This window comes from Emydura macquarii, unplaced genomic scaffold (assembly GCF_026122565.2).
Source record: "Emydura macquarii macquarii isolate MOO-44397 ecotype Brisbane River unplaced genomic scaffold, CSIRO-AGI_Emac_v2 contig_67, whole genome shotgun sequence".
Taxonomy (NCBI): domain Eukaryota; kingdom Metazoa; phylum Chordata; order Testudines; family Chelidae; genus Emydura; species Emydura macquarii.
In genome coordinates this window covers 7,479,257-7,492,359 of record NW_027130204.1, presented here as the reverse complement: position 1 = coordinate 7,492,359, position 13,103 = coordinate 7,479,257, and the positions used below count along the sequence as shown (strand labels likewise).

Sequence of the window (13,103 nt, the reverse complement as noted above, 5' to 3'; positions counted from 1 at the left end):
AGGGAATGTTGAAGAAAGTACAGCAAGTCAAGTTTTCTGGCATATTAACTAGCTCAGCCAAACAGGGTTCAATCCTGAGAAGCTTCCAACAAAATTGCTGGATGCTTCCCAACAGCCCTCAACTCTCAAGAAATGCTCAGAATCTTGCACAATCCATTCCATATTCACTACAAGCTCTCTCTTCTTCAGCCGCTGTGGGAATTATATTAATTTAGCACTGCAGCAGCAGCAGATCCTTGCTTTTCCTAGTCTTGTAGCCTGTAGGCATTTGAATGAATAAAAAAAAAAAAATCTAACGTTTATATACTCAAATGTATTCCATATGTAGTTTCATCCCACTTTCATCAAGATTTTTCATTTAACTGCTTATTCAAAAACCTGCACATTAAAAAAAATCTTGTTGCAGCCAGACAATTCAACTATTAAGATTTGCTTAAGAAAAATGTCAACATTTGTTCAGTATTTAAATTGTAAACACTCAAATTATGTTTAATCAAAAAACTACATTAAAGCAAATTCATGCTTTGCCAGAACCATAAATATTGTCTAAATTTGAAATTAACACTCAGTCTAAGAAACAGTGTTTGAATTATCTTAATGATGAAGTTAATAATAGTGTGCACTTGATAGGAAAAACAGTTCTGCTCCAGATTTTTTCCTCCACTTACTTTATTCCCCTCTCCTTTCTGTAGGAATCATCTCTCTCCATTGGACGTCTCCATCAGTAAGGAGAAGCATGCAACAGGTACAGCAAATATAAATAAATTAATAGTTCCTCTCTCCCCAAATCAAACATTTGCCATATGTACCAATAGAGGAATATCTACTATGTGGGACCACTGGCAAGACAACCAATACAAGGATTTATTTCCTCTTACAAATGTTCAGTTGTAACATTTACTGTCTTTTGTATCATGAACAGCTCAGCACACAAGCAATGCCCAATGTTACATTTCTAAAAAGCAGGCAGACTATCATAATCCTGCATGCTGAAATATAATTTATAATTAAAATATTATTCTAAATTTACTTAGAGTGCACAGTGATGTACTTGGAATATTGACCACAAAGCATACTTATGTATTATGCACACTGGCCAAAATTTTCCACTTAAAGTTAGTCAAAATGTGAGCATTTATATAAAAGTTCCTTAACTTGTGTTACTAACAGAACTGTTTCACATTTCAAGAATTTAAAAAATCTACTTTCTGCTTCTTACTGCATTCATCTTAGGACAATGAAAGTTTCCTGGTTTCCCATGCACTAGAACAGTGAAGTTGTATATGTTTCAAACAAAATGGGGGAATGTTTAAATCCATAAGGAAAAGCTAATTAAAAAAACTAACAAGTTATGAGTGTAAACCACATGCCCTTTATAGAAGGGGCTTATGCTCTCCAATGCGACTTATTTATTGAGGAGATGTGCTAGTAAAAAAGCAAGAGATTCTTCCCACAAACTATGGGACAGGCAAAATTACTTAAAGAAACTGTATAAAGCTTTCCAATAGACAAAAAGTCTGCTTCTGCATAATTGGACTCTACAATCATGAGCACCAGAAGCTAGTAACATAGGTAAATCAAAAACATTCAACAAGAACCTGTCCTAAAAACTTGGAAAGACTCCCATCAAATTCTGAAAGGCAGTCTTCACATAGGTGAAGATAATGACAACTCAATCTAACAAGCTGCTCCAAACTTCAGATAGAGCAGCCTAGCTACTGCTGCATTAAGATAATTTTAAAACCTCCATTAGACCTATATACATAAGTATGGTGTTACAACTGGCACACAGAAAAAATACACAGCACACAGTCTGCACACAGCACAAAATCCCACAGACATGCTTTTTTGTTTTAGTACAAAAGTACACGTGTGGGGTGTGGAAGAAAGCTTACCTTCTAAAGGTGAGAAAAGATAAGAAACAGGAGAATAAAAACAAAGATGCATAGAGTAGTCATAATAAGGAAATGGTAGAGTGATAAAATACTTTAAAGGCAAAATAAGAATAAAACACCAATATATAGGCTGAAGTGCTTTTAATGTCTAGATCAAAACAGGTTTTCTGCCACAACTTGTAAGTGGGAACTGGTCTTTCTTTAGGTCTAGACTTTTTTTTTTTTTTTTTAAATGTAGTTTTTCAATTCTTTGCTACTGTGCCACTGATTCTAAAAGTCCCATTAGCAGCATACTTTAAAAGCTCTCCAAACATGGTTGGCACCCTAATCACTCATCATGCTGCTGTATTTGCTGGTAACTGCAGCTACACAGAATATGACTGCACACAGCAGTATCTCTCCGTTCCGCCTGTGCTCCATCCTTGTGAGCAGGCAGGCACTGATATATGTAGCAGTCTTCCTGTACTAAATGGCAAAGTGACAGTTAGGCAAAGCAGAGCAATGGCATCACTTGCCAGCAGCTGCAAACAAGCCCAAATACGCTTAGGTTGATGGGGAGTAATTTTTGTAAAAATGACAACTTCTCAGATCTCATTTCACACCTCTTCCGTTCCAGAAAGGTTGCTCAGAACACAGAGCCTTTTTGGAGGTGAAGGATAAGGAGAACATATACTGACATTAGTCCCAGGTTAGAACAAAAAGATTTGCTCAGTTAAACATCACATGTGGAGCTCTTCACCTAGTCTTTACATCAAGAAACAACTTCGGGTTTCTAGAGAGAATATGAATGCAAACTAACTTGCCTGCTAAACCCATACCTAAAGGCGCTTCCCATAATACTGGTTTGGATACTTAAGTTCTGTACTGAGCTAGCCATATTTTGTATGGAACACAAGGGATAACTTGTGCACGCAACTTACACCACACAGTGTAAATTTTGGCCACCAAGTGACTGAGATTAAAGATACAATTTCCTTGAAAGGAATATACTACATTCTGGCACTTTCCTGTCAAACCAAAAAGCATGATCAGAAATGAACACAAGCCCAGGTCTCTTGCATAGCAGTACAGAGCATTTCCAATAAGCCACTAAGCCAACCCCGTGGGCCATGTTCTTTTTAATCTACTTGTTACTATTATAGAAATTAGCAAAAAATAACCAATGGGATAGGCAAACTATTTTTAAAAACTAGCCTTAAGGGAGACCAAATTACCTCCAAAGATATTCTTTGTACTTTGGGATCTTGTTATTAGCTTAGCAGAACTCAATTTTTAATTTTTTAAAATTTTGATGGACAATATTGATGTTTATTTTAAGCATTTTTTATTTTTATTGATTTAAACTTTCACAGTTATGGAAAAGTATGGGGGGCAGACAACTATTTAATAACTATAGACACAGATTTAAAAAGTTAAAGCTTTAACTGTTAAAACACATATTTCCCATATGTCAAAATATATAAAGTAAATTGCCTTAAGTCCAACTCTGATAAGTTCTCAAGCAGCAATTTTCTTACATTGCCTATATGTACATTTTGATCATCAATGGAAACATTTTCATTGTTTGTGTGTATACAGTAAAATCAACCTTTTCTGAAAAATCTAATTCTTTCAAGTCTACTTATGATCTAATACTATATCATGTTACAAGATAAAGTTGTGTACACACTAATCAAATATTCTTGAAAGCCTCAATTTATAGTTAGTTGCTGTGAGAAGCTAAGTTGAATCTGACTTCTATTTCTAGAAGCAACAGTGAACATACCTTGCTGGCCCAGGCGTCCTCATCCCAGGAAGTGAGCTGTAACACACGGATAATCTCATTTATTTCAGCACTCATCTTCTCTACTGTGAAATTGCGGTTTTTCAAGGCCTCTTCTATTCCTTGACTTCTGGAACTTTTAGTAGTAACAAAAATCTTCATAGCTGTGAACATTGCACTCTAGATTAGAGAAACTATCTAGAAGATACAACTGACATAGAAGATATTCTCTTATTGCATAAACTCAGGGGTAGTAAACTGTATGTTTTGAACAGGAGAAGAAAACACCATGAAGACTGATGACACTTAAATTTTACTGGTATAACTATGTTGATTAAGAGTAACTTTTTGCTGACAGTTATAAATATGCCAGAAGCTGGGAATGGGTGACAGGGGATGGATCACTTGATGATTACCTGTTCTGTTCATTCCCTCTGACGCACCTGGCATTGGCCACTGTCGGAAGACAGGATACTGGGCTAGATGGACCGTTAGTCTGACCCAGTATGGCCGTTCTTACATTCTTAAACAAGAATAAGCTATATTAGTATAAGAACGTTGATACCAGTGTAACTGTCACTACACTAGAGAGGGTTTTTTGCCACTATAACTACTGTTTGTTTATGAAAAGGGCTAGACATTTTTCTTGTCAGGCTGTAACCAAATTATAAGTTTTCTCATCTACAGATAGGACCATCAAACTGCATCTCATGCTTGGTTAGCTAGTCCCTCAGTTACTCCCCATTTGTGAGGAATGATACCTAGAGCATTCACTCTGCAAAACACACCCAGAACCCTCTGCCCTTGAGGTGGAGCCTATGCAGCAGATGAGGCAATGTAAGAGTTGCCCAGGTTTTCACAAAATGCACAGATGCAAAACATGGTATGCAAAACATTGTGCAGTATAGCTATCCACACGCCACTACAGTTAGTGAAGTTTTTGCTGGGAAATGGTGCTGCTTTCAAGCAGGCTCTGAGATGGTTACACAACAGTCCCATTCATAGACTAGATGGATTTTGTCACCACATGCCTCATTTAAAGAGAAAATGGAAGTTTTCCTAATGCTTTTTTACATCAATGTATAATACATTCAACAAAAATACAGGGGAGGTTATTAGCTTGTTTTGGTATTTGTATGGTGGTGTCCTCCCCTCCATTAAAATCCACCTCAAGGCAACAGTAATTAAAAAGCCCCATTTGAATTACAAAAACTATTGTATTTAAACACTGGCCTTAAACGCAGACATGGACATATGTATTACAAGTTGGTTTATCTTGCCTGCCAGAATCAAAGCCACATTATAAATTAAGCTTTTATGCTGATTTGGTCTTGTTTAAACACTGAACTATCCTCCAACCCCTTACAGTCTCCTTAGTCCACAGATTAAGACAAAGGCATGTTGGCAGGGCATTGCCACTGCTGTAGGTGCATCTGGAGAAAGGACAAAATCTGAATGGCCTCATGACAGTAAATTCACTTAAAAAAACCAAAGGGAGGACAAAAGTAGGGTTTTTAAGAGGAATTACATGTGGAACAGATGCAGCAAATTCTGGGAAGCCTTCCTACACAGCTTTGCTCAAAATCTTTCACCCTCTATCCTGATATGTAACACTCATGGCTACTCCAGACTGAGTAGGTAATTTATTTAAATGTGCTTTATGGTGTACAAGATGATACCCACTTAGGAGCAAGAGGAAACTGTCAAATTCATGTTCAGTTTCTATGGGATTTTATAGTCAGTTCTTAAAATAAAAGCAACAGAGTAACATACAATACCATCTCTATGCCACTAGGCAAAATCCAGCTCAGTGTGTGGAGAGGAAGGTGAATCTGTACACAAATGTGAAAACCCTGAAATGGTAAGTTGTGCCTAGTCGTATTATGTGCTTCCCTCTCCTCCAAACCCCTTTTCACCCTTGTCTTGGGGAAGATATTCTGCCTCCCTGTGGTTTATCAGACCAGCACTCCCTCTTGGCTAACCACATGAATTTTGCTAGAGGGAGAAGCTATTTCAGTTATAGGACTGGCAGTTCTGCTGCTGAAGAACCTTCAGCAGTTAAGCCTTCTTCTCTTCTTACCCATTCCCAGGATAAAACACCCTATATATCATGGCAGACAAAAGCGTGAGAAATATAGCAGGACTGTGCCCTATTTATGGTATACTTTTCAAGGCCACCCACCCCATAGAAGAGTTTGTTTAGATCCTTCCCTTAATCCTTCCATGGTGGCAACTAGATGGTATTAATGTGAGATGTATTATAAACAGATACTAAAAGGACAGGACAACCATAGGAGAGTTTATCCATATGAATGCACACGTTAACTGCCATTTAAAAATACTCATTAAACCCTGTACACTGTGACAGGCATGCATGACACAAATGTATCTGGGATAAATAGTACATCATTAGTTTGTGTAGCTCACTTTAAGTCTGATGTGCACAGAACTTAAAATAGGCAAATACCCAGAATATGCATATGGAGAGTTGGCATTACAACTTGCCATCCCCCTTTAGCTTGTTACAAATCAAACATCTAAATATTTGCAGTCAGCCCAAGAGGCATGTCAAAGCTTCCATTTTAATGGCTATAACATACATGCATCCAAATACAACAAGAGTCCTGTAGAATCTTTCATTGTTTTTTTTTTGTCGTCATTGTTTTTACTGTATACAGACTAACATGGCTACCCCTATGCAACTATGCATCCAAATGCAGATCATGCATTTGCATCTATTAGTACAAAAGAAACTACCTGAAATAAGGACTGGCAACAGCTCCTTCACAGTATTCATGGAGTTCACCAACATAACTCTGTGCTCCTGATGAGTCAATTCCTGCTGTCTTTCATCAATCATTTTGGCCATCTTTGTCATTCCTAGGAAATTAAGTTCAAGTGATGAAACTATTAATATTGAATTTCCCCAGATTTATGAATATTTTACAAAGAATGTCTAGCTTCAGTTATTTATTTAGCTTTCCAAACAAGAACCCAAAAATGTAATGAGTTTTGACACTACTCAAGAAGTTTAATATCATCTACTTTTAATTACATCATACTTCAATAGTTTCAGGGAAACCATAGATCCGGTTTCTAGTGGCTAATGTCATAATTTTGAAGTTTATTTATCATGAAGTTTAAGAAAAGAGCTATACAAATACAAAAGTAATGAATAGCCTACTTCATGAAAATCTGTCAGCTCAGCAATGTATGACAAGGTAGTTTAGTGCTCTTTCCTCCTCTAGCTTTGATCAGCTCTCACCTAAACAATGGTGTGGATAACATGAATAGGAAAATATCACTGATACGGTTTAGGTTTGTTGGCTTCAAAGACTTTCATTGTCTGGAAATATTAGTAGTATTATGTGATTGTATTAATTTACACTGTCCTAGAAAAACTAAATAAAAATACCTTAATTCTCTAAAAACAATTATATTGGTGATGAAAGGAAAAGAATCAAAGCATGTTACACTCAGGATTTCTGAAGTAAAAGCACTTTCAAGACTTACATGAGGAACAGAGTGGAACATACATATATAATCACACTTTCAAGTAGCCAGAAACTATTGAGGGAACCATGTATTCCTCCTCCCCTCCAACTTAAATACAACGTGCAATCTGCTGGTCTTAAAAGATATATGTTACTCATGTTTGCATATGTTCATGATGGGAATAAAATAAAGTTGCATATTGGTTTAGCTGAAGGAGAGCCAGATTTTTGCCTTGAAAAAGCTAACAAGGTTTTGAGGGGTTATTTAAACTAAAACTCAGGGAAAGACATATGCTGAGGAGCACATATACAGAAGAACATCTCTGAGGAATACCAGTAATATCAAAGTAACACTGTAACCAATAAAGAACAGGACAGACTGAGTTTAAAAAGATATACTCCAGAAGGAAAGAAAATTCTCAGGTTAAGGTGTTCGAGAAATGAAACAGTTGTGGGATACTTTACTACTGGACTATAAACCACACAACAACTGCTGATGTCACAGAGGTGGAGTAGCAGCGTTATGCCTAAGATTCCATAAAACTTGCCATCATTATAATGCTTTAAGGATTTAGTGATTATTTGGAGCCAAACAAGTGTTCTTCCTAAATCAAAATCCAGCCCAAATGAAGCCAAAGAGAAGGAGCATAACTTAAGACATGTAAAAAATTAGAAGGGCTAAGAGAAATTTTGAAGATAAATAGCCAGAGATGCAAAATAAGTAGTCATGGCAGGATTTGATTTTAAGTCGATAGATATTGGTAAACGTCGATTTCAGCTGATTGACAGAACTAGACAGAAAAAAAATCCATTGGTAACAGTGGGTGAGAGTGCACGCTACCTCCCAAACCTTGCGCCTGCAGCAATCAGTGTCACCAGCCTTGTGGCAGAGCAGAAAGCCCTATGTAAACGGGGTATGACAGCAGAGCTGTAAAGGGGACTCCCTGCATGGCTGGTGACATCCAGTACCCGCAAGTGCAAGGTTCAGGGAAGGCTGCTGTGTTGGCAGAGTCCCCTGGTCAGGACGGCAAGGAGGAAGAGCCTCCTGGCCACAGAAGCCACCCCACTATTGAATGGCTGTGTCCTCAGGCAAGAATTGTTCAGCAGTGGGGCAGAACCACAGCCTTCCCTGCACCTTTGGATGAGCAGGGAGCTCTCTGCAGCCTCATTATCAGTACTAGGGACCCACTGCAGACCTGCTGTCAGTGCTACCCTGACCCTAATTTCCCACAATGGTAAAAATAAAAATAGTTAAAAAGTTAAAAATTAAAAACAACAATGGTCAGATGCATCTGACGAAGTGGGTTGCAGCCCACAAAAACTTATGCCTGCAGAAATTAAATTTGTTAGTCTTTAAAGTGCTACAGGACTCTTGTTATTTCTGCTCTTTTTCAGGTAATAGAGACAAGGGACTGTCAACGACTGAGGTCTCAAAGGCCCTGTCTAAACTTGCAGTGGCATGTAGGGTATGTATAGTTACACGCGGCAGTGAAAAGCAGGTAGTGTCCACACTGCAGCGTGTATGAAAGGCTCTGGCAGGGCGAGGCAGCAGGGAAAGGCTCAAGGACACTACACTGCCAAGCAGTGTAGCACAGAAAGCACTGCTTGGGTGTGCAAAGAGCAGTATAGGGTACATACCCTAAGGTTCTGACATGTCTTTACTCACCCCTAAGCAGTGACTCACCATTTATAGCTATTTATACCCATGCTAGCTGGGCATGCAGTGCCAATACCCTACACACAGTCATCAGTGTAGACATAGACAAAGAGAAAAGATGTGAAGTGATTACATAGTGTGGTAAAGTCAGGCCAGATGGCCACAAAAGGGTATACCAGGGCCGGGGTGTGAATCCAAGAATGCCAAAAGCCCATTTTCCTGCAAGCAGAGGAGAGATTGTTGCAGGGCAATTAGAGACACCTGGACCCAATGAAGGGCTACTCCAGGGGTACTTAAACCCTGCCCTCCCTAAGGGGGGGGGAGGGGAGCAAAGGAGGAGGAAGCTGCCAGAAGGTTTGGGGCAGGTGGAGGAGAAACTTCCCCCAGGCTAGGAGACAGTGCTTCTCTGCAGCCAGAGGAACAGAGAAGGAGAGAACCCTTGGCCCCAGCTGGCAGGAGAGAGCCACAGCAAGGTACCTCCCTGGGGAGACAGGGTAACTGGCAACTCCCTGACTCACAATAAGGGGCAGAAGCGTGAGACCCACTAGGGGGAAGCCGGCTGTTTGCCACAATAGCAATAAGTCAGCCAGATAGATGCTATTTATCCAAGAGTTAAGAGCAAAGTGGGAGAGATTCCAACAACAAACCAACAACAACAAAAGAGAAGGTTACTCACCTTGTGCAGTAACTGAGGTTCTTTCAGATAGTTGTCCCTGTGGGTGCTCCATTTTTGCTGTCCGGGCACCCTGCACATGAGATCGGAGATTTATGGTAGCAATGCCTGTTTGGGTCGCACATGCGCTGTCACCATCTCATGCTGTGCGACCAACCGTCCCTCTGTTCCTTCTCTACCACAGAGCAGAATTTGTATATACATACTCCAAAGTAGAGGGGAGGAAAGAAGGTAGTGGAGCACCCACAGGGACAACCATCTCGAAGAACCTCAGTTACTGCACAAGGTGAGTAACCTTCTCTTCTTCTTAAAGGAGTGTCCCTGTGGGTGCTCCACTTTAGGTGACTGTTGAACAGCGCCCCTCAATAGACAGAAGAGACTTCGGAGATGTGTTATGTACCGTTGATATACTGTCAGCCAGAATAGGGCATCTGAGGCAGATTGTTTTTCTATTGCGTAATGTTTTGAGAAAGTATGTATTGATGCCCAAGTAGCTGCTTTGCAAATGTCTAATAGACAAGCCATTCTTGAAGGCTTCTCATATGAAGTCTGGCATGTTTGACCACGAAAGTTGTTGCAGACATGTGGCCTAACAGTTGCAGGCACATTCTGGTGGATATCTGTGGGCTGTCTATTACCATTGTTATGAGATTGGTTAGGGTGATAAATCGTTGTTGAGGAAGTATGGCTCTGGCCTCTAGGGTATTGAGGTAGGCTCTGATAAATTCTAGAACATGTATCATTGACTTCTGTTCATTTATTTGTAACCCTAATTTTGTGAACAGAGTTATCGCTCCTGGAGTAGCCTCCATTGCATCTTTTAGTATTGTTGCCTTTATCAGACAGTCGTCTAAGTATTGAAATACCATGATTCTGTGTTTTCATAAGTATGCTGCCTCCACCGATAGAACCTTTGACAAGACCTTCAGAACAGTTGATAGGCCAAATGGAAGCACCTTGTACAGAAAGTGAATCTCAGGAATCTCCTGTGAGATGGGTGTATTGTAATATGAAAATATGCATCCTGGAGGTCGAGAGTAGAGCACCAATCACCCTTTTCTAATGCTGCGATTATTGTTGCTAATACCATCTTGAAATGTTTGATGAAATCTGATGAATTTGTTGAGTTTTCTTACATCTAAGATGGGTCTCCATCCACCTGTTTTATTCTGTGTCAGAAAATAACATGAGTAGAAACCCTTCCCTCTGAACTGCAATGGTACCGGTTCTACTGCGCTCAGTTGTATGAGGCGCTGTACTTCCTGTTGTAACAGGTTCTCGTGAGAGGTGTCCCTGAAGAGGGACGGGGAAGGGGGGGTGGGTGGATGGGATAGACATAAATGGGATGGAATAACCATTCTCTGTCACTTCTAGAACTCATCAGTGTGATGTGATGTTTCTCCAGATGTTCTGAAATGGTGACAGGCAGTCTCCAAATGGTGTGGAGATTATAAGTATTTCCCGCGTTAGTATGTTGTGTGTGTGTGTGTGTGTGTGTGTGTGTGTGTGTGTGTGTGTGTGTGTGTGTGTGTGTGTGTGTGTGTGTGTGTGTGTGTGTGTGTGTGTGTGTGGTGCTCTCAACTGGACCTTCAAAATTGTTGTCTGGATGTGGGTTCCTGGTTTGTTGAAGATTGATTTGATGTTGGGCGTCCTCTGGTCTGACGCTGTTTATGCCTCTGGCTGAACTATCTATGAGGTTGGGCGTAAGGTGATTGGAATTTCTGAGTGTAAAACTTGCCTTGTTTCTTTTTGTTTGGAGGTGTGTAGATTCCCAAGGATTTGAGAGTTGCCTGGGAGTCTTTGAGGGAGTGAAGAGACTCATCTGTTTTCTCTGCAACTAGCTTCTGGCCTTTGAATGGCAGATCTTCTACTACTGACTGTATTTCTTTTGGGAAACCCAAAAGATGAAGTCATGATGCCCGGCACATGACTACTGATGTGGCCATGGAGTGAGCCACTGTATTGGCCAAGACAAGTGAGGTCTATAATGCTGTGCGCATGAGGAGATGGCCCTCAGAGATATTGGCTCTAAACTGTTTTCTAAGGTGGCAATTTTTATTGATGATTTACCAGAGGAAAAGAAAAGATTGTCTGGGTATATTTTGACAATAACACCTCATAATTGGCTATGCGGAATTGAAATGTAGCAGATGAGAACGCCTTGCGTCCGAAGAGGTCTATTCTCTCCCACTCTTTACCATAAGGTGTTGCTTTGCTGTGGTATTTGAGGACACTCCTCAAAGAAGTAGTATTTTTTTCAGTAAGTCATCTGTTTCAGAGACAATTCTTAAGTTTGCTGAGTTGCAGCTCAGGAAATGAAATCTCCAAAGAATGAGCCAGGACACTAAAAGGTTCACATTTTTAGTACTACCTGGGGAAAAACCACTCTGATTGGCTGCTCATCCTCAGAAAGTGGGCAACCAGAGAAACAGCCAATTAGGACAAAAGCTGGTAGAGCTTTCTCGCCTTCCCCCTTGGGAACCAACACCATTCTCACTGAAGGGAGAGGGTAAGAGGGAGCAGAAATACCCAGCAGCTCAGGATGGCTCCACTCCCTCCTCCCATCCTGCGAGCAATGGAATGGCTTTTCTGCTCCTCCCTCCCCCGCTGCAACTAGGCCGAAAGATCCTCACTGTAGCCCCCTCAGCCCACAGGCCTGGAGAGGAAAGAGAAAGAAAGAACTGCAGGTGCTGCAAAGGTGAGGCTAGAGGGATAGGAATGATTGGGGCTGGGGACAGAATTGATTTCTGGGCAGTGGATGAGCAGACGTGGGGTGAGGACAGATTCCCCCCCCCCACACACACACACTTCTTTGGAGACCACTAAGCACTAACCATTTGACTAGTAGATTGCAAATATTGCACCTGGCTGTATGAAAAACACCAGGCACTAATGTGGGAATGACAGACCCGTGAGCCTTGCTTTAGTGACAGGTGAACTGCCTGAAAAATTAGAGTTATAAAATACTGAAATAAACATGAAAGGGACAATCCAGCATAATTCCTGCACAGCAAAATCATGTCTCTCCAATCCACTCTAAGTTTCAGCCTATCAACAAAGTAGACAATAGAAATAGATATTTTGTTTGATAGTCTCTCACAACGGGGCATAAGGTAACTTTAGTTCCGGGTGGCAAGAGTTAAGGATTGTCATAGATTAGAAACTGAGTAAGGGACAGACAGAAGGAAGTCGGTTTTCAGCATGGCAAAAAAGATTAACAGTGAAAGGTACCGCACCACCAGTGATCTGTACTAGGACAGGAGTTTAGCACGTGCTAATGTTAACACATTAATATTCTGGAGATGGGGATTGATGACAAAGTGGAAAGTTATGGAGATAACATTTATTATACTACACCAACAAGTGAAGACTGAAGAACTTTAGAGGAATCTAACAAAACTAGATAAATACACAATATCATAGCAGATGTAATTCAGGGTTTAAGTAAGGTTTCTAAACACTAATAGGTATAATTTGAACTACTCATACACATTGTTGGGTTTGAAATTAATTGTAACCATTCAAGGAAACTGAGCTGTGCTTATTGTGCACAGTTCAATGAATATCCTCTTATTAAGTCATTGCAGTCATAACAAAAATGTTAGGATGTATAAAGAACAAC

General features: G+C 40.2%; 1 protein-coding gene across 4 annotated transcripts in view; it reads right to left on the bottom strand.

The window, feature by feature from the left end:
- VCL (vinculin) overlaps positions 1-13,103 on the bottom strand; it is a 93,228-nt gene that overhangs the window by 37,268 nt on the left and 42,857 nt on the right. For all 4 annotated transcript variants that reach the window (XM_067539131.1, XM_067539160.1, XM_067539140.1 and 1 more), the window contains exons 5-6: positions 6,415-6,537; positions 3,661-3,821 (exon numbers count right to left, since the gene is read on the bottom strand). In XM_067539131.1, the coding sequence (XP_067395232.1) occupies positions 3,661-3,821; positions 6,415-6,537 (284 nt within the window). The remainder of the gene's footprint in view (positions 1-3,660; positions 3,822-6,414; positions 6,538-13,103) is intronic.